Genomic DNA, 27948 nt, shown 5'->3' on the forward strand with positions numbered 1-27948 from the left:
TGATCTAGTGACCCATCAGGTGATCTAGTGACCCATCAGGTGATCCAGTGACCCATCAAGTGATCTAGTGACCCATCAAGTGATCTAGTGACCCATCAGGTGATCTAGTGACCCATCAAGTGATCCAGTGACCCATCAAGTGATCTAGTGACCCATTATGTGATCTAGTGGCCCATTATGTGATCTAGTGGCCCATTATGTGATCTAGTGGCCCATTATGTGATCTAGTTACCCATTATGTGATCTAGTGACCCATCAGGTGATCTAGTGACCCATTATGTGATCTTGTGACCCATCATGTGATCTAATGACCCATCAGGTGATCTAGTGACCCATCAGGTGATCTAGTGGCCCATCATGTGATCTAGTGACCCATCAGGTGATCTAGTGACCCATCAGGTGATCTAGTGACCCATCATGTGACCCATCAGATGATCTAGTGACCCATCAGGTGATCTAGTGACCCATCATGTGATCTAGTGACCTATCATGTGATCTAGTGACCCATTATGTGATCTAGTGACCCATCAGGTGATCTAGTGACCCATCAGGTGATCTAGTGACCCATCATGTGATCTAGTGACCTATCATGTGATCTAGTGACCCATTATGTGATCTAGTGACCCATCAGGTGATCTAGTGACCCATCAGGTGATCTAGTGACCCATTATGTGATCTAGTGACCCATCAGGTGATCTAGTGACCCATCAAGTGGTCTAGTGACCCATCAGGTGATCTAGTGACCCATCAGGTAATCTAGTGACCCAAAAGATGATCTAGTGACCCATTAGGTGATCTAGTGACCCATGAGATGATCTAGTGACCCATCAGATGATCTAGTGACCCATCAGGTGATCTAGTGACCCATTATGTGATCTAGTGACCAATTATGTGATCTTGTGACTTATTATGTGATCTAGTGACCCATCAGATGATCTATAAAATGCATTATTTCAAAGTATAACACTAGTTAACAAAAACAATTTTTTAAAAATGTTATCTAAGCATGTAGCTGAAAAAATTTAAACTAAGGGGCCCTCATCTCCTCAGGGGTGTCAGGCTGTCTTGATGCATCAGCAGCCTTGAAGGCAGGTAGCTCAACAAGTGCATCATGTACCCAGCTAATTATTGGGAACTGGGCCATGTCTATTTTAAACCTATAATCAAATAGAATGTATACGGTAGATTAAAGTAGTTTACGTCTTTTGTAAGTAAAAAATCAGAGACTACCCTAAAATCTTCACAGCTATTTTACATTTTTGTCATGTAAGTATTAAAGTCCCAAGTAAGGTGCTGACAAGAATCATCCTAGTGAGACTTAGAGATGCCTTGGACAAAAAGCTGTGACAAGAACAAGCTGGTTTTCGTCAAGACAGGTCATGTACTGACCACATTGCTACGCTGCGCATCATTATTGAACAGTCCCTCGAGTGGCAATCTCCCCTATACATGACTTTTGTCGACTTCGAAAAGGCATTTGACAGTGTGAATAGAGATGTTATCTGGAAGCTAATGAGCCACTATGGTATACCCAAAAAATTTATATCTATCACACAGAAACTCTTTGAAGACACCACCAGTCGGGTAATACACAAGGGAAAGCTAACAAAACCATTCACTGTGACGACGGGAGTAAGACAGGGATGTATGCTATCGCCAATGATATTCTTGATGGTAATCGACTGGATCATGCTGAAAACCACAAAAAACGACACAGGAATCCAATGGAGTTTCACCAAAAGGCTGGAAGATCTTGATTTTGCTGATGACATCTGCCTACTATCTCACAAGCATCAACATACACAAGCCAAACTGAATTGGCTATCTGAAGAAGCCTCCAGAGTTGGACTAAAAATCAATAAAAATAAAACAGAGGTAATCAGTGACTGGCAATAATAAATCTCAAACCTTTCATTTGGTAATAGTTTCAGCAAAAACAATCAAATACAAAGTAGGAATGTAAACAAAACTGGAAAAAAATTATTGTATATTATTGTGGGCAACTAAATCTGGACTGAAGTAAACTAATCTAAATTTTTTTAAAAAGTTAATATAAAGTAGGTCTTTTAGTTTTTATAGTAGCACAATACAATGAAAAAAAGGACACTATTCACACCGGATAATTTTATTACTAGTAAATGCTGCAGTAGAATAACACTAACAGTTGTTGAAAATTAATTTAATCAGACTATCATCTATAAAATGGATGAAATAAATGGCATACAAAAATAACACTAAAATTTGACAAAAAACATATTCAAGGCCACATAAGATTTCATTTAAATGCATTTTAGATACAAAATCAACATAACATGGTTAATTTTATGTAAATTCCAAAAAGTTTTTAAAGTATGATAAAGAAGAAACCTCTCTGAAGCAACAATTCATTTTTTTTCAAAGATATAAATTTTGTAACACATTTATTTTTAATACTTGTTACAGTACATTTTAAAGAATAAACAGTGTATCAATATATTGGCTTTTACTAAGTTATAGTGTTAAAAGTTGTATTTTTGTTAGGAAACAAGAACCACAATCCAGGGGAGGTAACTGTGTTACACAGGAAAAAATACATTTAATCACTTGAGATTCATATAATTTACCTAACTTAACTTGATTTTAAAAATAGAAACTTTGGTAGTCTTTGTTCCCAAACCATTAAATAGACATCACTATTGCAATTTTATTATAAAACTAATCTAAACTAAAAAATATTTTTTAGAAATTGAATACTGTCTAAGTAAATGAACTGCCTTTTTAAAAAAAAAAAAAGGTAAAGTTAAACTCTATGTAATATTTTTAAACAGAGATTCTAATTCTGATTTCTTGTTTTCTGAATAAAACTGATATTAAAAAAGCTGGAATGTTTATACATTTTTAACAAACACTTCAAACAAGATTCTATTTCAATTGACATGTTTAGTAGTATAAACAAAAACTATTCTGAATAGATCATCAATGTGATGAGTGAAGAATTATCAAGCAACCAATTATTACATTAAAATATCATTTTTATTAATAAAAACACAACAGAAACTTTTTTTATTAAAGAAAACAAAAACAACTATTAGTTAAGGTTGCACTTACACCACAAATTTAAAAAATAACAAACTGTATAACTTTAAGTATGATGCTAATTAACAATTTTCTTGTTAAGGTTTCATTACAAATACAAAAAATGCTTAAGAAGGAAATGCATTATTTCTAAGTATGACACTAATTAACAAAAACAATACAAAAATGTAATCTAAGCTTGTAGATTTAAATTTTTAAACTAAGGGGCCCTCATCTCCTCAGGGGTGTCAGGCTGTCTTGATGCATCAGCAGCCTTGAAGGCAGGTAGCTCAACAAGTGCATCATGTACCCGGCTAATTATTGGGAACTGGGCCATGTCTATTTTAAACCTATAATCAAATAGAATATATAAGGTAGATTTAAGTAGTTTATAATAAGCACATGTAAATCCAACTATATATATGTCTTTGCATCATAGATGGCTATAATTAATTTTTTGGGAACTCGCCATATCCATTTTAGACCTACAATCAAATACAATGTAAAAGGTAGATAACTGAATATGTATACATGCTAACCAAACCCTTTAGATACATTATTTTCCTTTTCCTCCTCTTATGCAATTAACTTTTTGAGATCTATGAACATAACTGGCACACAAGGTTAAAAAATACTATAATTTTAACTTAACACTTAAAAAAAATAGGTGCTACCTAACATTGCATTTAAACTGAATACCGTACATGTCTAGTAAAAAAAAAAACGCACAGCAAATAAGTATAATAATACATGTTCATTGGGAAATTTTTTTATAAAACATTTACTTATTTGAGAATTTTTTTCCCCTAGACAACTATAGTATACATGTTGCAAGTGTAAACACTGTGTAATAGACAAGTACAAATAATATTTTTACCTTTTGGCATTATAGATCTGGGGAACTAGAAAAAGATCTGCCATGGTAACAGAATCGCCATAGCAGTATTTACCAGCAGTCTCTTGCAAGAATGACTCAAGAGCTAACAGTTTAAAATGAAAAATAATGATTACATTTATGATAAAAGGGATACTTATTATATATTGATCTATGAAAAATTTGTTAGATGTTTATAAATGCTTTGTCTTAAAACAGTAATTAAACACAAAAATTGTAAAATGTCATTGAAATAATGTAATAGGTTTATTTTTAAAAGTAACTAAATGGTGTATATTTTTGTATAATCAAATAGTACACAAACCTTTTAGTCCTTTTTCAATAAAGAATTTAGCCCATTCCTCTTTGCCGTCACCAATTTTTTCCAGCACCGAGAGATTCTGAAGGGGCTGGATGCCACTGTTTACAAGTTCAGATAAAGCTCTAACCTGTAACATTTTAGATGAAGGTCTTAAAAAAGCAAAATTGCAACTGCATTAACATGGAAACTGAAAATTGTTTTTATCTTAATAATGATAAGAAAAACTAATTATTTATGATCAGAAAGAAATTTTAATCAATCATAAATGGTGTCTAAGTAACCTTTGCTCTGCCATACAAATCCTTAGGGAGCAGTGGTGGGTCTGGAGTTCTCTCATTCAAGTATTCTATAATTGGCAGCTGCAGAGATAGTTTTTAAAAAAAGAATTTGATTATACATTATTTTTTAATTTGACAATTTAATTTCATAACTGATAGGTACATTTGCTTTCTTTATAAAAATTCAACCTCAAGTTGTTTACTTAGCTGTCACTATCTCAGACAAGGGAGTTAAGTCTGTTGTCAAAACCCTACTATCTAGAAAGCAGGTTAGTCGATTGAATTGTGTACTTAAACAAAACTTTTTTTTTGCTGTGGTGTTAAGCCAAAGAGCAAAACACAAAGCCAGTTCATTTATCCTAAATGCTATTTTTATTTTATTAGATATTTAAAGTGAGAAATTAGCTCAAAATCAAAGTGCCTGGATAACTCTTGTCAGCAGTTGTATCACTATGGAACAGCAAACTAACTTGCAACTATAGTTTTGAAAGATATTTAGTAAAATGTATAATTACAGATTGGCTCAATGTGTGTCCATCAATAACAAGTGTTGGTACTTGTTCCATCGGGTTAAGCTTTTTGTATTCCTCTTTGTACTATTTAGATACAAGAAGAAAAGTGTTAGACTTAAAACAAGTTAATTAAACATTTTAAAATATTTTTACTTAATAAGTGAGAAGCATTTTAAATAGGTCTAAATAGAATAGGGTGGTCGAGTAGTATAGCACACAACTGGCTAGAGGTCAGTTTCTCTGAGTCGACCCAGGAAAGTAGTGACTGCCATGATAAAAAGACCATATTACTCTACATAAGATTAGGCACGCTTAAAAGTTAAAGTTAAGGTACGAGTGGGTAACTTAACTTGTTACTATTTTTAAAAGGCCAGAGAAAATAAGCTTGTTCGACTATAATATCCAAATGAAAAAAGAATTATTAGGTTTGTATTCTAAATGAAAACTTCACCTGTTGTCCTCCATCTTTGACAAGATGAACTGCTTTATATTCATACTTTATTTCTTTGAGAGCTAGAGCTAATAGTAAAAAAATAAAAAAATAAATATATATATACACACACAATATATATATATATATATATATATATATATATATATATATATATATATATATATATATATATATATATATATATATATATATACATAAACATACATTTGCATGTGTATGCATGCATGTGATTGTGTTCATGTATGTGTGCCCATGTGTATGTATACAAACATATATGTGAAAATACATATGCATTTTAAATTGTTTAAAGATAAATTATCCTTTTAGATGTGGAACATTTCTGTAATCTTGGCACTGTGCCCAGACACTTTTACTTTCTCTAACGTGAGTCAGGTATGCTACCCATCAGAGCAGAACCTCTTGCTCAGTATCCTAATTCATGACATTTAGATTAGCAGTTGTGTACTTAATAATACAGCTATGCCATTCCTTTAAGTTTAAGTTGTGTAGATTTACTAAAAATGTTGATTCAAAATACTACAATACTCAAAAAGGTTATTTCTTTTTAATTTTTTATTTTTTATTCTCATAAATGCGTTTAAGTTGCACAATAAAAAAAAAAGATATATGGGCTTAAGTGCCAAAGCTTGAACTGAATCAGTTTTTGTGGAAATGTCTTAATCTAAGAAACATTTAGGATAGTATTAAGAAAAAATATTTTAAAAAATGTGAATTAATATTCAAGAGCAAAAATAATAGAAAAAAAAGTGTTAAATAATAAAATCAAAAGAGCATTAGGAATTAGGGCATTAGTAATAGAATTTTTTTAATAAATACCAATTCTAACTCTCCATGAAGCAGAGCTCCGAAAATAGCTGTACAGTACAACCTGAGTACAAAAACACAGTGTCATTAAAATACATTTTTATACAACCAATTGTCAATTGATATTAGGCCTATTGATATAAATTAGGCTATATTTAATATTTTAATTGGGCTTACTTAACTTTTTTTAAAAAGTTATAGATCTAGATCTAATTAATAACTTATGAAAAATCCACCGCCACCAGGTCCATGTAATTGTAACCCATGTTTCAGATATTTTCTATAAAAAAAGTAAACCCCCACCCCTCCTTTCCTGAATCTGACTTATGATGAACGCACCTCGTGTAGATCTAGATTCTAGATCTATAATTTTCTATATCTACTTTGCCTTTTTAGCGAAGTCTAGATTCTAGATCTTAATAAATAAGTGGATGGGGAATTTTATTGTTTATCTCCCCTGTACGAGTTGGTCTGCGTGAAAAATCGAAAACTTGAATGCAGACCTAAATAATATATTAATAAAATAATTTGATTAAATAGTAGTAAATAGCGTTAGATCTAATATTATTAATCATTTATGCATTCAATTTGTTTGCCGCGCTTTTTATTAATTTTATGGAGTTGCATAAAAAGACATAGATCTAAATCTAGATGTAATTTACATAAATTAAAATAGCGAGACACAACACAACCTCACATAAAAGTTCTTACCTTATCCGCCATGTTTTTTTTTACCTATATTTCTGTTTCGACTTTTTTTTCCTCTTGTGATTACTTTATTAGGCTAACCTGAACAGAGGTCTATACACCTAACTTAACTTGCTGGCCTAGGAAAACGGTGGGTGCACGCTATTTTAAACTCGATCCTTGGCTTTGAACATGAGCTTGTTTGTATTAGTATCGGCGGAAGAAATGGAATTTTATAGAAACATATTAATTTAAGTAGAAAATGCCTAGAGTCTATAGACTTGTATTAATTTTACCTATCCCCCCTTTCCCCGGAAGTTTCTAGCGCCCATTCCAGGAGAAAAATGTATGAAAGAAACTCTATCTCACAGTTAACATTCGTCACAATTCTGCCATCGAGCTTGTATTCCCAATACGAGGGGTGGGTGGGTGGAGCGGTAGCTCCGGCTGCCGACATGGGAGGGGGGGGGGGGGGGTGAGAGGCAGTGTTTCTTCCAGACTTTTTTCTCCGGGGGGGCACTTGAAATCTTCGGGGGGGCGGTAAACTTTCTTCGGGGGGGCGGACACTGTTAAAAGTATATATTTTCTATATAAATTATATAAATTTTATTTCGTTCGGGGGGGCGGTAAAAAATTTTCGGGGGGGCTTAGCCCCCCCCGAAGAGATGCCTGGAAGAAACTCTGGTGAGAGGGAGCAAATAGGGTAGAGAAAAAATAAAAAAGCTTTTTCTGAGCTGCATTACGGAAGTGTACTCTGTCGAATTTAAGAAAATAGGGCTGGTAAGTAGGTCACCAACCAGTTCTACGGCTCAATAAAACCTACATGAGCCACAGAACTGGTTGGTGATCTACTTACCAGCCCTATAGATAGACTGCTATTTGGTGTTTACGGACTTCTTTAACCGTTGTTTACACACACACACACACACACACAAACGTAATTTTTAAAAAGTACGTTAAGGGATAAAGGCTGGTAGAAAGAGCCCCCGATCCTTCCAAACAGGAGAGAGGGGGAGGGGAGCGCTTTTTCGTCAACGTACCCCCCCCCCCCGGATAAAAAAGTCTGGAAGAAACACTGGTTGCGCCTCTACCAAACAGCATAAGTAAATAACACTTGGGGTTGATATGACAAAGGTTACATTTGGATTCAGCTGGAGAGAAAATCTAAGGACAGTAAGAGGCTGATTAAAATTAAGTAGGCTTTGGTTGGCTGCCCATCTTAAATAAACAAGACGAGCGAAAAAAACGTAAACAACAGATGGAAAGATTAGTGGGTTAAGATTATAATTATAATATAAGCATTTCATCACTAATGCGCCGCGTCATTGTTCGCTAAAGGAACGCCGTGGTCGGAGGGTAGAGCGTACGACTTGTACCCGAAAGTCTCGAGTCTGTGACGTCACTGAGATGTCCGAGTTCTGATCTATACTGGGCCCTACCTGATTCACCTTAGGGAAAGTAAAATATGCACGGTCAAAAACAGGTTAACTGTACTCTAAGCACCACGAGCTCGAAAGGATAACTTTACTAGACTACTTTAGTATAGTTTCTCTGCTACGCAAGACGTCGAGAAGACTAATAAGCATTATTGGTCTTGACGACGCGTGAACGCGTCATGAAGTATAAGGTAATAAAAAAATCTTTAGGCCTAATAAACTTGTTCATGCAAATATAGTTTTTGACAGCTTCAAGTTTGCTATATCCTGTAATTGGAGAATTTTAAATACTTGTTGTTGACTTGTTTAATTTTTAATATTCTAATAAAAGACGCCTCTGCCTTGAAAATGGTCTAAGTGTCTAAAATTAACATTGGTGTAGCCTATACCCCCCTCCCCCCACTAAATATCAAAATAAAACAAAAACATCCCCTTCGAACGTGTATGGTCTAGCTATGTGCACGAACGTATTCTTTTGTTTTTTAGAGGCGTGTGGACCTTGTGGCGTCATTCAAGTGACATGGACTTTGTGTGAGAGTTCAAATCAGCAAAAATAACCTGATGTCATTTAAAGGCGACTTCCCCCACATGCATCTTGTAATTCTACTCTGGGGTTTAGATTTTATCTATTTCTTGGCACTAGCTGCGTGATAGTCCAACAAATACGTAAATGAACGCAAACCTCGTTATTTATAAATAACATTTTGGGATATGAAATAGATCTAGATCTTCTTAACTTAGCAAATACTTTTAAAAGTCCAGTTGTGAAATGAGTTAGGCCTGGGGTGTGGCGAATTTTGCCACAGTGTGTGAGTTCGACCTGCGCAAACGCGGTGGAGTGCAAATTGCAATAGGCCTTGCGTACATTCAACCCGCCGCAAGATCCCAGTTTCGCCATTTTGAAAAAGTTGAGGGCATACTGAATGTCTATTTCTGAAGCAAAACATATTAAAGTATCATTTTGATTCTTAAAAGGTATTCGTACGCTGGAAAATGGCACATTTTACATATTATTTCAACTATTAAACACTTAATTACAGAAATTTAGTTTTATTTTAAATTGGTAAATGATTTTAAGATAAAATAATCTTGCTGCCATTCTGGAATAGACATTTCCGTACAAAATGTCCAGGACAAAGTTGTGTCGCCTTCGAGTCGTCATCGCCCAGCTGCGAGCGTTAATTTAAGATTTAAACAACTGGATCTAAATTTATATCAAGTTGTATGTTATTTTCATTTTACTTTTAAAGCATATTTTTCATTTTTTAAAATTAATACATAAATCTAAAGCTGGCAATAGCAGAAAATAGCAATAACGTCGACACAACTGACACTTTATTTGCAGCTGCTAAAAATAGCTTAGCCCTAGCTTTAGCTTCGGCTCAACAAGTTCGCCGACAAAAAGACCTGTCTCGCCGATGGTACACTCCGTCATAAGTCAATTGCAATTGAATTAAAGAATTATATTGACAATTAATTTAGGTCTTGACTAGATTTCTATATCTAATCTAGATGGATCCTTTATGTTATTGTAAGGATGAGAATATAAAATTAAATGCCTAGGCCCCTAATCAGTCTAGATCTAGATTAGAATTTTAAGAAGAGAAATCTCTTTTCAAGTGTTAGATTTTTTTTATAAAAAAATAATCTTATTACTTTTTTTTGGGGCTGCCCTAACAACGTTTAGGCCTTAGATGTAGAACTAGAATCTATTTCTATAGGTCCAATTAAAAAAAATGATGTAGGCCTAGATTTTAGATCTAGAATCTAGATTTAATAATTTAATTTAGAATATAGAGCCTAGTAAATCTAGCTAGCTTCACCCACATGCACATACATTATGACATTGAATGATTGATGATTGTAATTGTAGACTTCTACTTATAAATAGTAAGTACAGTAGCGTAGCGAGGGGGGGGGGACATATGTCCCCGGGCGCCGACCTTAGGCCTTAGGGGGTGCCAAAATGGTTTGGAAAAATAAATTGAAAGGTTGAGGGGGGGGGGTGCAAATCGAAAGTTTGAGGGGGGTGCAAATCAAAATCATGAGGTGGGGGTGTGCAAATCGAAAAGTTTGTCCCTGGGCGCCAGGAAGGGTTGCTATGCCTCTGAGTAAGTAGTAGGTAAGTAGGCCTACAGCTGATAATCTATTTGATATATAGGACTAATATATATTTAATTAGGCCGAGGGGTGGACTGGCTGTATTCAAGGGGTTGGAAAATTTTAAAAGGGTCCCCCAATCCTTGCAAAATAATTTTCGTTGTGCATTCACCCCCCTCGCCACATCAGAGCCTGTTGATCATCCTCAGCTTGATGGCAATTCGTGCGACAATATTTTTATAAATATCAGATCATTAATAGGCCTAGTGTAAGTGCTGCACCGGTCCTGGGGGCCCTTTAGATTTGTACCGGTAGACTGTGTGCTGATTGTTAATACAATGGTACTGTAATCAGTTTTTAGCATGGCAGTTATAAAAGTAATATAGCTTACAGTTTGAACCATACCAATTATGTATGAAAATGAAATTTTATTACTGATAAAATTAGTGATATAAAAAAAGTTAGGTTGATTCTAGCGGGAAAAAGATACGCACGCGCAATGGAGAGAAACTACCACCTTCATTTGCGGCAATTTTTTTGATGGTACAGCGCATGCGTGTGTTTACAAACAATCCACAGAGCCCTATTCATAACCCTATCTCAGTTATTAAGGTTACTGCGCATACCCATAACTATTGAGTTTCGTATTTTCTGCAGAAAAATCTTTTTCTGAGTAGTCACTTTGAAAAAGTTAGTACGCTTAAGAATGTGGGGCAGGTGAAGTAGAGTTCACCTGTTTCTGTGACCTTTGAAATCTGAAGGGATAGTGTGGTCAGCACTTTGCCCAGCTGCCTTTACTTTCCCGTTCCCTAACACAAGCCAGGTATTCAACTGAACTGGGTGGACTCTAGGACAACCTACTGACACATGGCCAGGATCCAACCTTGAGATATGTGGATTAAACTAGACCAAAAATAGGGAATTGCCAATGTTTTTGGAAATCCTGTTTTTCCCCATTTAAATATACTTTCTACAGAAATTGTGATGGAAGCTAATTTTTCCAAAACCTTTGTTGACAATTTTTAGATTTTACATCAATATTTCTGAAAACCCTGACATTCCTGTGGCTAAGCATCCTGTTTATTGGACAGATAATTACCTATTTTTAAAATTCATCAGTTAAATCTGTCACTTGTATTTCACCTATCAAATAATTTATTTAGAAGTTTTTGAGTTTAAGCTATGTTAAGTAGTAAGTTCCCTTTTCAAACCTCATGTTTCATGGGGCAAGTGAAGTAGAATTCATCTGTTTCTTTGACCTCTGCATATGAATGGATAGAGGTTTGAGAATCAAGGTTTAGCAGCGTAACGCTCTACCACTAGGCCATGCAATGAGCTATGAATATTTTTTAGGGATGTGGGTATGATGGCTTAGTAGTTGTGATACAAAGGTATCAAGAATGAAAATATTTTTTGTTGTAGCTACAATTCTAAATTATATTTGATACTTAGTACCATCTCTAACAAAAGCTTGTCTTTATTTGAAAGAAATACACATTAATTTGCCTACCATTTTAAAATATAGTTGTTTTTTTGCATTCAGTTTGTTTTTAACATTCTCCCCCCCAGATGTTATAAGTTAAAGTCAAGTAATTTTGTGAGGCAGTTGGTGATAAGCTATTTAACTCTATAATGGATTATGAAATGGAAAGCGTAGACGGAACCGGCAAAGATGTTACAGATAAATCTATTGATATGGAGTGGCAGATTGATTCAGAATGGATCAACCTTTCATCCACACCAACTGTACCACCGGCAAACAACAGGAAAGGTAAGCAGCAGGTCAAGCAAGACTCAGCGAGCTTTGAAACATCACCTCCAAGTTTTCAGTTCATCTCTGCTGGAAAGGGTGTGAGATACATGTTGATCGACAATCAAACTCTGAGGCTTAGCCAGAAAAAAGCTTCCGGATACTCATATTGGGTGTGTAGCATTCCGTGCTGTAGTGCTCGTTGTGTGCTGGACCCAGAGGAGAAAAAACTAGTCCGCTTTTGTAGAAGCCATAATCATGATGCCGATGTCAGCCGTCAGGAGTACAAGAAATTTATCAACGCCCTTAAAATAGCTGTGAAAGAAAATCCCCACGTCAAGCCAAAAGCCTTATATGATGCTGAAGTAGAAAAAGCAAAAGAAAGATGGAGAGAATCCAAAGTGAAAAACAATAGCAACGAAGAAGAGCCGAGTCTCCCAAGCTTCGACAAAGTTAGAACAGCCATGCACAATTCTAGAAATGCTGTTCTGTCCTCTGTATCACTCAAGGCAACTGAAGAAGATAGTTCAGCTGTTATCCCTGAGACAGTACAACAGGCAGGTCCCAGTAGATCCACAAGATCAAGAGATGCAAAGGCAAATCCCAAAAGAAAAAATACTCCATCCAAGTCTGTAGTTCCTAATGGTTCAGATCTAGATGAATTGGTAAGCACTTGCATGTTTGTCTTTTTTTTTTACTATTTTAATTAATACTAATATAACTAATTTAACGGTGTTGAGGTTCCTGCAATTAATACTAATAAACAAAAGCTTACTGCATTAAATTAATGTATACTGCAAAATATAAAATAATACTACTCTGATATACTTAAGCTATTTACAGCCTTTTCATTAGTAACAGATAAATTATATTTTTTTTACAAGGTTGACCAGTGAAGTTTTAAAATAACAACCATGCTTGGGTTTTAGAATATCATTTGTTATAACTTTAGCTTGTTGATCATCCATAAATGGCATCACACTCCTAGGGGGATGGGGGGGGGGGGGAGGGGGGTTAAACTTTAGGCACCTTGTAGGCTGAAGTGTGACCACATTTAAGGTGGGTGTGGCTTTTTGTTACAATATGTAATGATGAGGAGGGGAGGCAGTCAGAGGTGTAGCGAGGGGGGGGGGGGGGCGCGGGGGGTACATATGTCCCCGGCGCTGACCCTAGGGGGCTCCAAAATGGGTTGAAAAAAAATTAAAAGCTCATTTTAGCTGCAGTTTTGCATTATACATATAAAAAATATATGAGGGGGGGGGGGCCAAATTGAGAGTTTGAAAGTTTAACCCCGGGCGCCGGGAAGGGTCGCTACGCCTCTGGAGGAAGTAAACAATTATTTAAGGGAGTGTGATGACCCTTAGGCTATACAATACAGTAAGTTAAAATGATTGTACTGAATACATATTTCACAACGTCAACAGAATCTAATATGACTGTTCAGTAACCTTTTCTAACAGTAGCAAATTATGAAGTGTAGGCAGTGGGTAAAGTAATTGTCATTGTTAACTCTTCCACATTAGTAGCATTATTGCCATATAGTGCTATATCAACTCCATATAACAATTTCCTCATTACTTCCTGAACTTAATAAACATGTTTTAGCTAGGTGTAATATTGAACTTATTACTAGCTTAAAAATGTCACACATAGGAAATCTCACCAACACGCTTTATTAACAAATTAAATTCATTATGTATTGGGAGTATTGAAGTGTTTTGTACAAAAATTTATATTTATATTGCAAACTTCCACAGAAATCTAAGAAACACTTTAATAGTCCTGATTTAGTATTGGTTCATTTCTAATAATTAAAAAAATATTTTTGTAAATTGTAACACTAACTTTCCAAACATGGCATTTATCATCATAAACAAAAAATTGAATAATTTCTTTCTTTCATCCTTTTACAGATGCTTAAAAGTTAACTGTGTATTCATGTATTATTTAACAACTGTTTTGTAGTTTTAGCTCAATAGGCTTAGTTTATTTTTTCAGTGAATAATTGGGATTAAACAGTTTGTTTTAAGATGCATGCTTACGACTGAAGCTTAGCAAACTTATTTTATCATGTAGTCAAATCAGTTTATTGTTGTAAGGGAGTAAAACTTTCTCTACTTTATAAAGTTTGAAACATTAGCAATAGAGACTATACAAGTACATTTGCTTAAAATATTTAAAAGTTTTTATTTCAATTCTATAATGTGAAATGACAGTATAAAAAATCCCAGTATCAAATTATTTTCTCATAAAAACACTTTAACTTTTATTAGTTAATTTGCTATTGTAGGTTTATACAGTTTTACAAAGCTTATAAAAGATAACTTTTTATGTTCTTTAAAAGCACATTTTTGCATGCACTAAATTTGGTTCTTTCCACCTGATATATTTTTCCTTATCAGGTATGAGATTATACCTTAACTTTTGTTTCCATGTAAGATTGCTATCCTAATTATTTATACGTAGAGCATTTTTGTAAGTAATGGTATGACCACTGGTTTGTGTACTGTGCACTTTTGAGCATGTATTACTTTCTTTTTGTTGTAGTAATATTATTTCATTTTTACTCATTTACTGGAGGTTATAATTTGCTTTTTTTGTTTGTAGATCAAACCTTTTGATATTTGTTTTGTCTCTTGTTGCTTTCATTTGTTTTTCTGGCTGCTACACATTTATTTTCTTTTGCATCCCTATTTTTTTAAAAACTATTTAGCTTCAGTCATAAGCATCCCTAAAAGAAAAACTGTTTTATATTTACTGATTAAGCACTTGATCTCTCATCAGTCTTTACAGTTTGTACATTTTCCTCTGCATCTTTTTTCCCCCTTGATGCATGCATAGTAACTGATATTTAATTTATGTTACAATTTATTAAATTTTAAAAGTTCTTCATTGCCAATCTGTCAAGCAATTTTCTCGCCTTCTCAGAATTTGTACCATTATTTCGTCAGTGGACTTATTTTCCAATATTTTTTCTTTCGTATCTGCCACAGAGGAATTTGAAAGGTGGGTACATTTGTTTGTGCATTGTTCTATTATTGTAACCATCTGTGTACATTGTTTTGTTTTGGAAAAAGCAAATTATACCTCCGGTTAAAAATAGTTTTTAAGTATTTAGCTTTATAATATTACATAATTTTATAACTACCTATGTTTTTACTAATTTGATTGACATTTAATTTTAACTTTTAACTTACAATTGAATAAAAATGTGCTGCTGAAAGATTTGTATTTAATTATTATTCATATCATGTAAGATAGCTGATTTAATAATTTGCATATAATTTACTTTTATATTCAAGTGGCCATTAAGATTTAGAGTTTAAGTTGTTATATTTGCAACTAAGAATAGTAATAGTGTGGGAAAATAATAAGGTTGATGATTGAAAAGAAAATCTAATAGCTTGATTTCATTATGAAATTAGGAGGATGAATGGTCCAATGAGCCACACAGAGATGCTAATCTTAGTGACTTTGAGGAGTGGTTGGACGATGACATGAAAGTTAGTGCATCTTTTCAAGTTGGAGGTGGTAAACAAGCCAAAACTGTTTCTCCTATCAAGAGTGAACTGAGTTTTGATTCTAAAGATAGCGATGAGGTAAGTACTGTTAGATACAGCTGTGGTCCTATAAAGTAACAGAACAGCTGGTCATTTTTACCCTAGATAGTGAAGAAATAAAAAATAGTGCACCATTGTCCTACCAAAAATATAAAAATACAATTTTGATTTTAAAATTTGAGCTTAATTTTCCATTCAAGGCTACCAGATTGCCATTGTTTAGATACCATAGCTTGTCATCTAGTATAGCAATACTGTTTTAAGATTTTTTTTTACACCTTAAGGGAACATTATATTTTCACATATTCCAATCTTTTCTTTTTACAGAACAGCCTCTGGGATGGAATATCACCACTGGAAAATATTCCAAGGCGCAAATACAGAAAACGTCCAGCGTCATCATCTGTATTCACATGTCCTCACTGTCCCTACAAGTCCAATCGTCACTTTAATGTCCAGCGCCACGAGAGACTGGCCCACTCCACCAAGAAACCAGAGTTCAGCTGTAAAGAGTGTGGAACCTCATATTCTCTAGAATATCGCCTGAAGCTCCACGTCAAAGCAGTCCACCAGGGTGAAGGTCAGCACTGCCATATCTGTTCCCGCACATTTGAAACCATGACAGGCCTGAAGTCTCACATTGTCACCAAGCATAAAAATGAGGATCTGAAAGTGCAGAGGGAGCCGCCGCCTGAGCTGACATGCAACTTGTGCGGCCGCGTGTTCTCCACCAAATCACACCTCCAGAAGCACACGAGCACCCATGTTATGATCCAGCCGTACCGCTGTTACATCTGCAACAAAGCTTTCATGGATGAGTTGGGCTGGCTGTCGCATCAGAATATTTGTAATGATCCCTTTGTCATTCAGTGCTGCCTGTGCAGTGCCTTTGTCCCCAGTGCTCAGGAGCTAATCACACACATGGATGCTGTCCATGGCAGGTCTGAGTACTCTTGTCACTGTGGGAAAATTTTTCCTTGGAAAAAGTCTCTGTTAACCCACCAGCAGAAGTGTTCTTTGTTTTTAGCAGAAAGGAGTGGTTGAGCATTCCTTACTATTTGAACAGTAGGTTGTCATCAATACAATTTTCATTAAGGTTCAATAGTGAAACTTTTAAGTTTCATTACATTAGTAGAAGCCTCTGCATGTTAAATAAACAAAATTATACATTGGAAACAACGATAAAATGTTATTGTTAAATAATCAAAAGCATTGTCGAATGTATTTGTGAAATGTTATCAACATGCATTGTAAGATATAACTAAAAAAATCATTTTGTCTATATTAATCAAAACCTCCTAAAAATTATTTTAGGAACCCTATTAAACTTCCATTGTCTTGAAATATATTGTTTTTAATGTAATTAATATTATGATGTGGATTAATATTGATGTAATTTTTTTCTGTTGTTGTTAGAAAAGAGTTATTTAAACATCTTGATTTGGTATCTAGTATAGAAAATCGAGTATTGCAATTTTATATGGTGCATTAAAATACAAAAAAGCACAAAAGATAAACTGTTGAATTTAATTTCCTTTATGATGTGCTTCATACTTTTTTATTTTTTGCAAACATGGCTAAATTACAGCTACATTTATTTTAAAAATATTTTTGTATTGTGCAAATCAAATTTTTGTAATTGTTGTTTAATCTTAAAAGTACATATCAATAATTGATCTCTTTATTTTGCTTGCAGTAAATGGTTATTTTTGTAGCATTTTTTTAATTCTGCATTTTAATAATTTGAACTTCTATCTGTTATAAAGGAGATATATCAGGTCACAATTTGTTCCCTACCAGTTTGGATCAAGTTGATTTTACTTATATTTTTGCTAGTATTTCAAATCCTGTCCATGGTGATGAAAGTAGTGGTTGTGATAATTTAGAGTGCCTTAAAAATGCTATATTAAAAAAAAAACAGTGTTATAAAGATTTACATTTTATATAAATTGTTTTTCAGGTTGCTGTTTAAACATGTAAATTTCTTGTCTGTTGCTGTTCAAAGCACTCAAATATACATATCTCTATGCAATACAGGTCTCATAAAACAAAACCCACTTCACTCTTGATTAACATAGCAAGTATTTGAAATTCATATGAAAATTATGTAAGCTGCACAACAGCAATAATTTTAGGAAACAATTGAGTTACAGAAACTAGTGTTATAACTTGCTGCATAGAGCAGCTCTTGGCTCTATTCAAAATGAATTCTATTTTTTGAATTAAAAAATTAGTGAATGTTGGTTTTTAAAAAAAACGCCTACCCTTTTGTTGATACCCATGTTATTTCATTATTTTGTGTATTAAATTTCCTTAAAGAAATTTTTGCCTTGTACTTAAGCATTCCAAGATTCCATGCTTGTATTTACTTGATATATTTTTACATGGTTGTGAGAAGCAAAGCAGTTTATATACACTAAGGTTATACTTAACCAGATGTGCTTTTAAATTTTTATTTAATGATTTGATACTATTTATGTCTTATAAAAAATAAATTTAATCCAGATTTTGAATTAAATATAATTACATAGTAAATGTGTTCTGTTATTATTTTGATATTGAGACGCAATTTGTATTGAAAGTTTGTGAATGTTTTAATGGAGCTTAATGCATCATCCTCACTTGTATAGCTTTTGTAACAAAGTAACTTATTTAAACTCAAGTTAAAGCAACTCGTCTGCTATTCAAACACATATGGTGCAAGATGAATTTGAAATCAAATTTCTGAACATGCATACATTTTAATGTGCACATCAGACATAACATGCATGTTATAAAACACCTACATGTTCCTTTTTATCAGTTTTTCCTCTGTGCATGGTGTTGTTTATTAGTGGTATTTTCTTGATTTCTCCTACTATTTGTTGATTGGATTACAACTTTGTACAGTCATGTTCTCTTTTTTTTTTTCACCTTTATTTTATCTTTTTTAAAAATGCATTCAGTTTTATTATTTATATAGATTGGCTTATTCTTAACATCAGTGAAATAAAGTCCTTTCTGATTTTATTCTTTTCTTACCAGGGTGAGGATGATGAAGAGGACGAGACAGACAATAATTGGAGATCTGCACTGATCAGCAAACAACCCAGTGAGGATGTCAATTTTCATTTTATTCCTTCTAATAGAGGATCTAATTTAATGGTAATTGATGGCTGCGCCCTGCACCAAAACACAATCCATGCTTCAGGGAAATCTTACTGGAGGTGTCAGAAGAAAGGCTGTTCTTATAGGTAAATTATTAGTCTCTTGTCTTTAGTCGATAAGGGATGTGGGTGAGGAAACAGTGAGGACAAAATGAGCTTTTGGAAACTGAGAGAATTTCAGTTTTTAAAACTACCTTAACTTTACATTTAAGATCATTATTTGTTGGTAAAAACTAGTTATACAGTTCTATTTAAAGATCCTTTTATGTTATCAACACAATAAATTTTTTACCTTTTCCATCTTTATTACTATATATAAAATATATTTCTAATGTTATGTATGGATGTCAAAAATGAACATATCTAATTAACTATAACTTTAAGTTTAAGGAGGGTAAATGCAAAGGCTGAACACTAAGGGTTTGATTACCTGACTGTATTATTTTTATTAAAATACTTCACTTACAAAGGGCTGCACCACTTGGTTTTGAAAGTTCTCTTTTGTTATTGCGCCCATGTAAGCCCAGCAGCCCTTGCCACATCTTCTACAGCCCTCCTCCGGGATTTCCTTTGCCGGTCTATTTTCCTCTTCCCCTGGGGATTCCAGTCTAATACTTATTAGTATAACTTAGATTAAAGGCATGCAACAATAGATGTGATCTGTCCTTTCTCCATCTAAAAGGATTCCTTTTATAAATAATGATTAATTAAAATGGCCAATATACAGTTGAAAATATCCCTTTGAACAGAGCTGTGTATGATCCAAAAGTTGAGAAAGTAACTAAAACAACTGGTTTTCACAACCATCCACCTGATTCCAATCAAATGATGAAAAGGCAGTTCATCTCCAACATCAAGAGTCAGATGACTGAGCATCCTTATATTCCAGCCAAAGAGATCTATGATCAGGAGGTTCAGAAGGTACAACAAGAGGTAGATCTCTTTTATGATAATCTCATTTGTTTCACCATTTTTTTCTGAAACGCCTATCACCCATGGCTGATTTTGATTTTATTTTTAAGTTAATAGTTGACCAAAAAGAGCCGTCAGTAGTAATTTCACTGGCAAAACTGTTAAGAAATTAGACCAATAGTCCCTGAGTAATGATTGTTACACTTCTAATCAATTAAACACAGCTAACTTCCAAAAATCAAATCCCAAAATCCCGCTCATATATTTGTCTCAAGCTCAGCAGAAATAGAGGATGCAAAACAACTTGTTCTGTCATGAAAGGTCATATATAGCCTCTCTCATCTTATTAAATTATTTCTGTTATAATTCTTGTTTACTGTTGAAATCTCTGTTCAATACTGGTTCTATGAATCTATGAAATTTGTTTTGTTAAACCAGACTACTTGAAATAATTGGTACCTAATAATCTGGATTTATTTCTGTGTAGTTATCATTAGATATACCTAGAGAAAGCTTATTTGCTATTTAACCATGTGAGAAGTTTTTTTTATTTTTTAAGTTAGAATACCGCAATAAAATTTTGTATTCAATTTGTTTTTTTAAAGTTTACTGGAATAGGAGTGTCCTGGAAAATACCCCCATTTTCCAAAGTTAAGCACCATGTTTACAAGGTTCGAAAAACTGCAGAAGATGAGGATGAAATGTCTGAAGTAAGTTTGTATGTTACACTCGGCTTTCTAATTATTTTTGGCTCGTTTGGGGCCAGGTGTAACACTAATAAAGAACACAATCCACAAAGTGAATTTGCAACATTGAAGTATAATTTTCACCAACTACAAGAGAAACATTGACATGAAGAAAAAACTGACGACTAGATACACTGTGTTGACGCTACCCACCCTCCTTACACGCTCCCTTGTTCACACACTTGTTTTTCACGCTAGCACACCACTTCCAAGGGGAGGCCACTCTCACACACACTATCCATGCCTACACTTTCATATAGACATCTACGTCACAGTCTTATCACAGTTTTAGCTAATTTAGAAGTATAACGATGATACTTGGTTTAAGGTTGTCCCTGGATCAGTACGTAAACTACAATTTCAGAAAAACTATTTTGAAATTCCAAAGTACAAACTGCTGTTATGTAAATAAACTTTTGCTGTCCAACATCAATTATATCCTGTAATGTTTTCTGTTCCTTTTGCCAGATTCTGCTCATTAGCTTAACCATATTGTAACACCACATCTTTAAGATACTATTTACTATTTAAACTTAAATTGTAAATCTATACTAATCATTTAGAATTATTTAATTAATTTTATGTAACTGCAGTTTAGAAACATGACTTTTTAAAGATGTAAAATTCTTACTTGTATAGCCCATAAAGCGACAGATTACAGAGACAGAGAAAAAATTCCTTGAAGAACCAACAATATCTTGTCAGGAAGAGGAGATAGGGCCTACACTTTCCCTGCTCTCTCCCAAGTCTACAGCCATCCAATCAAAAAATTTTCCAGACTGCAGTTTTTATTTTATTCCTTCCAAAATGGGTTTGTAATTCTTTCTTATGTTAAGCATATCACTGTCATTAATTTTAAAAAATACATCATTCTTTGAAAACTATCTAAACATAGAGTTTATTTACTCTTCTTTTCTTCATTTTTGAGAATTGACATTATTTTATACTCACCTAGGTAAAAGAATTCTGGTAGTGAATGACTTCACATTCCGTCTCAACAATTTAAAAGCAGGTGGACGCTATTATTGGAAGTGTACTGTTGAACCATGCATGTTCCGTTGTGTCTATAATGAAAATATAAAAGATCTTATTAAGGTATTTTTAACAGATACAAATTGAAAAAAATAATCACCAGTTGTATTATTCTTATTCACGTGTATGATAATAATTCTATGTGGCATATCATTAGCAGCTTGAGAATAATACAAATATAGTTTTATTGAGAGAAGTTAATTGTTAAATTTATTAATTGCATAATCTTTTAAAATTATCTAACTTTTTTGTATTTTTAGGTTTCAGGCAAGCACACCCACGTCACAAATATTAATAAACTGCGATCACGAGAATTTTGCTTCCTTTTGAAAGCTCGGGTGGCAGAGAACCCTTCGCTCACACCTAAAAAAGCATACGATCAAGAACTTGCTAGGATTTGCACTTCAGCTAATGCCGAGCAACTGATGAAATTCATCCCGCCCTATTCAAGTGTTCGAACTTCACTTTATAACCAAAAACACAAGTATGTCACAGTCGAAATTGTTTGTTGATTGAATTACAAAGTTTAATGAGACAAGCTGTATCTTGTTTTATTTTCCTGCAGTGATCTGAATAAATTAATTATTTAAACATTTTGTATAGGCCTATGTAAATATTTCCTTTTAGTGAAAACTTATAAAATTTTTGACAAAATATTTGAAAGTTAAGTCCTAAAAATGATAGGCTATACCTTGAAAAAAAAATATTGCTCATTCAAAATAGCTTGTTTATTTTTAAAAATACTTATTGTTTGTTTTCCCCTTTCTTTGTTAGGAGAGCTATGGTGGAAGAGCAAGGTTTAAACCCTGAAGTAACTTCTGGCAACCGTGGCAACAATAATTACAGACTGGGCAGCACATACTTTGCCAATTCTACATGCTTGACTTTGTTACACAACAACTTTGAGCAGCCTCAGGATATTTCACCTAAAGATATTACAGTAAGTGGTCTTTATCAAAACCAGACTGATTTGACTTCGTTCAGTTTTTGTTTTGTTGTTTTTTTATATCTTCATTATAAACATTAATATTAGCACATAGTAACACTGTGAAGTTTGGAAGCACAGGCAGTTATACATAAATTCCCTTCACACTATTTACTATCTAAATAAGATGTTGAATATTTATACATTTGTTTTCCTGTTATAAAAAACAAAAAAACAACAACTGACAAATTATTTATTTTAAAGCAATTAAGTTTAGAGGACAATGACCCAATGGACCATGACGACGATGATAAAGTTTATTCATCAAGTTCATCCAGTAATGCCATGGAAATTGCTGCTCCCAGCTTGTATGACAACCATGATATTATTGATAACTACAATGGGACATCTGTAAAAGGACAGGTAATTCACTCGTTTTTTGTTTGGAATTTTTTTACAGCATAAGTTATAATTTCATATATTATTTAAAAGTAAAGTTATCCTTTAGGACCTGATAGGGCAGATTAAGTAGAGTTGATCTGTTTCTGTGAACACTGGAAATAAAGGGTTAATGTGGTCAGTATTATGCCATGCTACCTTTACTCTCCCTGGCGTGATTCAGATACCCATCAATATTTTTAAGTATAGTTATTAATGTTAATATTTAAACTGTACCTAAGTGTTTTATAGCATAATATTTAAAACATGAGTTTTGGATCTTAATCTTCATAGCAGAATATCATAGTAATGTTCATTACATCTAGGCTTGTGTGAAGTCTGAGATTCCTGAAGAAAATATCGAGATCCAAGTGATCACCATGCCAGACCCCAGTACATACTCCCTGACATTTGTTACGACCACAAGAGGGGGGCGCGCGCTTGTCGTCAACGGCTGTGTTTTGCGCATCAGCTACACCCGTGACTTTGTCACCTATTGGAGGTGTTTGAACAATGACTGTAACTTCAGATGCAGTTACGACAGTAAAAGTAAAAGATTGCTTAGAATAAGTGGAGAACATAATCATTCAGTCAACAGATACAGCCCTATCATTCGAACTTTTGTTCGAAAAGTTAAGAAAAGGTAAGTTACAATATTACAATAATTAAAACGTTAACAGCTTCATCCTTGATTTAAATATTAAATTCCACTGACTGAGTATTCAACATCAGGTCTTTTTTGAAGAATCCAATAAAATTAAAAACGAAATTATATATACTGCCATACCTGTACAGATATAATGACCTCGTAAGGCCAAAAGTAAAAAGATATAGAACCTACGGATTCAATGGTCAAATTAACTTTCCAGAGTTCACCAAGAAAGTGATCTTTCACCGAAGATAATATATGATGAGGAAGTTGAGCATCTTAAAAGTGATGAAAAAGATGAGGACCTGATGAAGAAACTTCCGAGCTATGATAGTTTAAAGTCAACACTGTACAAGTTTAGGAACAGGTCCACTCGGGCAGGTACATCCAAAGATGACAGCCCAGACTACTTGTCTGATGAATCAGATGAAGAAAAGGTAAGAATTAGGTTTATTTAACTAGCAAAGATTTTTTAATTTTGCTTTATGCTGCTACTTACATTATCCAGTTTGTTTTTTTGCCTTTTAATTAATTTGACAAATGTTTTTTAGTAAAATAAAATAATTTCTTTTACACTATCAGGATGACGAAGGTTTGCTAGATAATGCATTTATAGAAGATCCACCAGATGATCCAGTTATTGAAGAAGGATTCGCCATGTTGAATATGCATTTGCCTTCTTGGCTAGACCAGAGCCCAGACACACGTCTCTTAGATGGTCACATTTTGACTCGGAGAAGTACCTCTGAGACCAGTTCAGGGTGGGCCTGTTCTAAAGATGGCTGCCCTTTTCGCTGTGTTATAGACAATGAGACCAACGCCATTACAAGGGGCCAGTGGGACCACACCCACAAGTCAGCAATCAAACACACAATCTCTCAAGCTCTGATACACTGTGTTAAACGAAGAGCTCTGATGGACATGAACTTGCTTCCTAAAACTATTTACGAACAAGAAAGAAAAAGAATCGTTAATAAATTATGTAATAACAAATCGCTGGTAAAGTTCATCCCCAACCTCTCGCAGGTGTATCAGCTGATCACTAAGACCAGAACCAACCCCCCGCCACCACCCAAACAAAAGCTGCACACACCCAAAATCTTGCGGCGAACTAAAACCAAAAAGACACAAAAATCCTCAGACAGCAACAGCAGCCTGGGCAACAGCAGTGGGGGTCAGTTTGACGCAGATTTCCTGCATGACCACTCCTACGATGTATCTGACAGAGTTGCTTTGTACGTTAATGACCACCAGCAGCAGCAACAGATCAGCTTGATGTACGAACCAGGGTCTGATATTTTACCCGACCCTTTATCAGTCAACAACTCCGGCTTACTCTACCAGCCACCGTCTGTCTCCATTATTGGAAGCACGTTTACAAACAACCCCTCAGCCGCGGGTAGCTCGCATCAGTCTGTTTTCAACTCTGGCAACCAGCATGAAGCCTACAATAACACCTTCACAGTTTCCTGTAAACCAGCTTCGTATTTAACCAGCCAGGCGTGTCTACAAACTACCCAGCCTCTACAGCCCATGCAGCAAAAAGCGGCGCCGCTGTCCGCTTCCTTACCCCTCCCCCAGAGCTTGTCCCTGTCCCCCAACAGTGAAAATGTTTTCACCCTCCATGGTTACCCGTTGCTTCCAGCCACCACCCAACAGGGCAATGTTTACTGGCAGTGTCGGGTGCCAGGCTGCAGGTTTCAGTGTGTTCTCAATGCTGGGACGTCGCAGATTGTTCAGATATCTGGCAACCACAACCACGAGCCGCCTGGTTCACAGTCAGCATTTTGTTCTCAGGTTGGATATTTACTTGCTGTATTACTTCATTTAATTTTATCATTAGTTTTTTTTTAAGTTGGATGTTTCCCAACTTATTTTTTAATCAAATTGTGATGTAAAAATATTTTATTAGAAGAAAAGTTTATTTAAAAGCCTCTTCAAAAAGTACTGCTACTGCCAACCATATTGCTTGATTAGTGTTCAATTCTAAAATATTTTTCCTATTGTATAGAAACTTATATAATTCCTTTGTATCTTAGGAAAAATGTAAAATTTTAAAGAAACTATCTTACTGTTTGTTACAATCAGGTTGTAAAAATGCTCCAAAGAAAAGCTGCAGAAAATCTTGGTGAGCCACTGAACAATGTGTATTGGGAGTACATGAAAAATCTCAGAGAAGTACTTGACTCTGAGGAGATTTTAAGTGGGCTTCCTCGCTTCCAGGATGTGGCATTAGCCATGCAGAATTCTAGATCAGCCATGGGAGCAGATGACAGCTCTATTCAGGTATAGTCACTTTGGCAGAGGTTGCTTATTGAATTTCTTACCTAAATGGAAGCTGCAAGTAATTTTGTACCTGAGTAAGATGAAGAGTATCTTTTCCCACCTAATACTAATAGCCTTTGGGGCAGATGTAGTATTTCTGTTTCTTTGAACATAGCTTATAAAGGATTTGTGTGGCCAGCAACTTTGCTCAACTAGAGCCAGATTCCCATAGAAATTTGTTGGCTTTTAGCTATTGATGAGTTAGCAATCCAGTGGTCTCCCTCTCAACAACTGTCTAATAATATTCTACTAATTCTAGTTGTGTTTCATAATATACATGCATTTATTATCTTCATGTTACATCACTGCCTATTTGTATGATTTTATTTAAGCACTAACTTTATAATATCTATACTTCTAGTTGAGGAATTTAGTGACTGGTGTCGCAAACCAGACCAACAAAGTTTATGAATACCATTTTGACACTCAGAATGGCTCTTTAGTTATTGATGGGGATCAGTTGGAGTTGAGCTGGAGAACAAACGAGTTGTCTCACTGGAGATGTAGGAGGCCGGACTGCAGGTTAGCATCAGCCAAAAAAATATAACGAGAATAATGTATTTTTTGGTAATGTATGATATGTGATCTGTTGGTCCAGTTACTGATTTCTCTTACATTTCAAACGATATTTTTGTAGGCTTTATTATTGTATAACTCTACATAGATAACTTTTCTGTATACAATAATTCTGAGTAAAATCTCAAGACAGTTTGTTCAATGAAGTTTGAACTGCTTGCAGGTTCAAATGCATGTTGGATGATGAACTCCAGTGTGTGCACATCATGAACCCCCACACCCACTCCTGCCCGTCCAGTACACAAGGTGATGACAGAAATGGCTCAGTCAAACGTAAATTTCCAGATAAACAGTCATCCAGAAAACAGAAATTCCAGCGCAGAGATGAAGTAACAATAATACCTAGTCATTGAAATTATGCTGTTAAATTGTTTTATTAAAACCATGTTATTTTAGTTACATTTTTACTAACATGTTAGTAATTTTTTGTTAGCTACTTTAAAAACGAAATTTTAAAGTTTAAGAGTCAAACTTTGTAGTTCAAACCATTGGTGACAGAAATGAATAAAACCATTTGAAAATGTTACCTGCATTTAATAAAAATTTCTCAGCCTATCTTTAATTTTAAAACCATGCTAACAGTTGTTTTTTTAGACATGATTATTTATGAAAATAATTAATGCCATTACCTTTCTTTGTGTATATGCTTTATAATAAACTAAACATGAGCCCATATTTTGTAAAAGGTCTCAGTACCACCTACTAACTTCCAACATGTATAATTAAAGTATGTGCACAGCTTATTCATTCAATAGTTTAATTTGAACAAACTATTTGAGCGATGTAATAGTGGTTAAATCTCTGAGGATGTTTTAACCTATTTTAAGAGGGTTATGAAAATGTTTTATAAACCTTTATTTTTTTGCTACATTTAATACACCTTAACATTTACAACTATTAATGACCAACCTTCAAGAAAGAGTTGTTGCATTGGTTGTTTTATTAATTTTTAAAGAAGATTTTATTTGTAATCAAGTAAATATAGTATCTTTGAAGTTAATGGAATTTTTTTAGTTATGAAATATGTATTAATCTTATAATTTAAAATTCTTTGTTTTTATTATTTATATTTTATAACAAACAATGTAGGAAGAGTAGCTGTATTGCTATTAAAAGTTTTCTTTAAAAACTAGTGATGTTGGCATTTAATATAAAATGTTTGCATAAGTAAATCTGGCTGAAATTAAGAAATGAATTTTTTCAATACATGTTTACCCTGGTTCATTTGATGTGAGGGATGTGAAGTTTTTATTTTGGCATTACAATTGGAACCAACTCAATTTTTTGTGCAAATATGGCTGTGGCATAATAGTTTACAAATTTAAAAAAACAAAAAAACTGATTGAT

At 34.2% G+C, this 27948-nt stretch overlaps 3 protein-coding genes across 6 annotated transcripts; 2 read left to right on the plus strand and 1 right to left on the minus strand.

Moving 5' to 3' along the window:
• The first annotated feature begins 1449 nt into the window (after positions 1-1449).
• On the plus strand, positions 1450-1896 carry LOC131927735 (uncharacterized). Its single transcript, XM_059283518.1, has one exon. It carries the CDS (start codon positions 1450-1452, stop codon positions 1894-1896), a length of 447 nt encoding a protein of 148 aa, XP_059139501.1.
• Positions 1897-2109: 213 nt separating this feature from the next.
• Positions 2110-7237, minus strand: LOC131927730 (maleylacetoacetate isomerase). The gene is made up of 8 exons (XM_059283514.1): positions 7031-7237; positions 6332-6383; positions 5492-5559; positions 5044-5124; positions 4532-4609; positions 4254-4377; positions 3932-4034; positions 2110-3404 (listed from the first exon to the last, which is right to left on the minus strand). The coding sequence occupies exons 1-8, from the start codon at positions 7040-7042 to the stop codon at positions 3275-3277; spliced, it is 648 nt and encodes a 215-aa protein (XP_059139497.1). The 5' UTR covers positions 7043-7237; the 3' UTR covers positions 2110-3274.
• Positions 7108-27935, plus strand: LOC131927729 (uncharacterized). 4 transcript variants are annotated; one of them, XM_059283513.1, is made up of 16 exons: positions 7108-7157; positions 12112-12957; positions 18877-19085; positions 19748-19931; positions 20516-20620; positions 21296-21467; positions 21612-21751; positions 21949-22172; positions 22463-22628; positions 22878-23036; positions 23378-23694; positions 23921-24137; positions 24283-25497; positions 25789-25986; positions 26387-26547; positions 26765-27935. In XM_059283513.1, the coding sequence occupies exons 2-16, from the start codon at positions 12175-12177 to the stop codon at positions 26952-26954; spliced, it is 4440 nt and encodes a 1479-aa protein (XP_059139496.1). In that variant the 5' UTR covers positions 7108-7157; positions 12112-12174; the 3' UTR covers positions 26955-27935. The 4 variants fall into 4 exon arrangements, with proteins under 4 accessions (XP_059139496.1, XP_059139494.1, XP_059139493.1 ...); XM_059283511.1 differs by lacking the exon at positions 7108-7157 and adding an exon at positions 9283-9417; XM_059283510.1 differs by lacking the exon at positions 7108-7157 and adding an exon at positions 9447-9664.
• The last annotated feature ends 13 nt before the right edge of the window (positions 27936-27948 follow it).

Source organism: Physella acuta, unplaced genomic scaffold, assembly GCF_028476545.2.
Source record: "Physella acuta isolate Inbredline_101_S28 unplaced genomic scaffold, ASM2847654v3 ptg001435l, whole genome shotgun sequence".
In the NCBI taxonomy this organism is placed as follows: Eukaryota; Metazoa; Mollusca; class Gastropoda; family Physidae; genus Physella; species Physella acuta.

What these genes read in the sequence shown, in the direction of transcription:
- LOC131927729 (XM_059283513.1), top strand. Translation starts at nt 12,175, where the DNA reads ATGGATTATGAAATGGAAAGCGTAGACGGAACCGGCAAAGATGTTACA. An exon ending in TTCAGAAGGTACAACAAGAG is followed by an intron (nt 19,932 to 20,515) that starts GTAGATCTCTTT and finishes GTTTTTTTAAAG; the next exon opens with TTTACTGGAATAGGAGTGTC. An exon ending in CTTTATAACCAAAAACACAA is followed by an intron (nt 22,173 to 22,462) that starts GTATGTCACAGT and finishes TTTCTTTGTTAG; the next exon opens with GAGAGCTATGGTGGAAGAGC.
- LOC131927730 (XM_059283514.1), bottom strand. An exon ending in TTCATGGAGAGTTAGAATTG is followed by an intron (nt 5,560 to 6,331) that starts GTATTTATTAAA and finishes TTTTACTATTAG; the next exon opens with CTCTAGCTCTCAAAGAAATA. An exon ending in ATTTGTATGGCAGAGCAAAG is followed by an intron (nt 4,378 to 4,531) that starts GTTACTTAGACA and finishes AAAATGTTACAG; the next exon opens with GTTAGAGCTTTATCTGAACT.
- LOC131927735 (XM_059283518.1), top strand. Translation starts at nt 1,450, where the DNA reads ATGACTTTTGTCGACTTCGAAAAGGCATTTGACAGTGTGAATAGAGAT.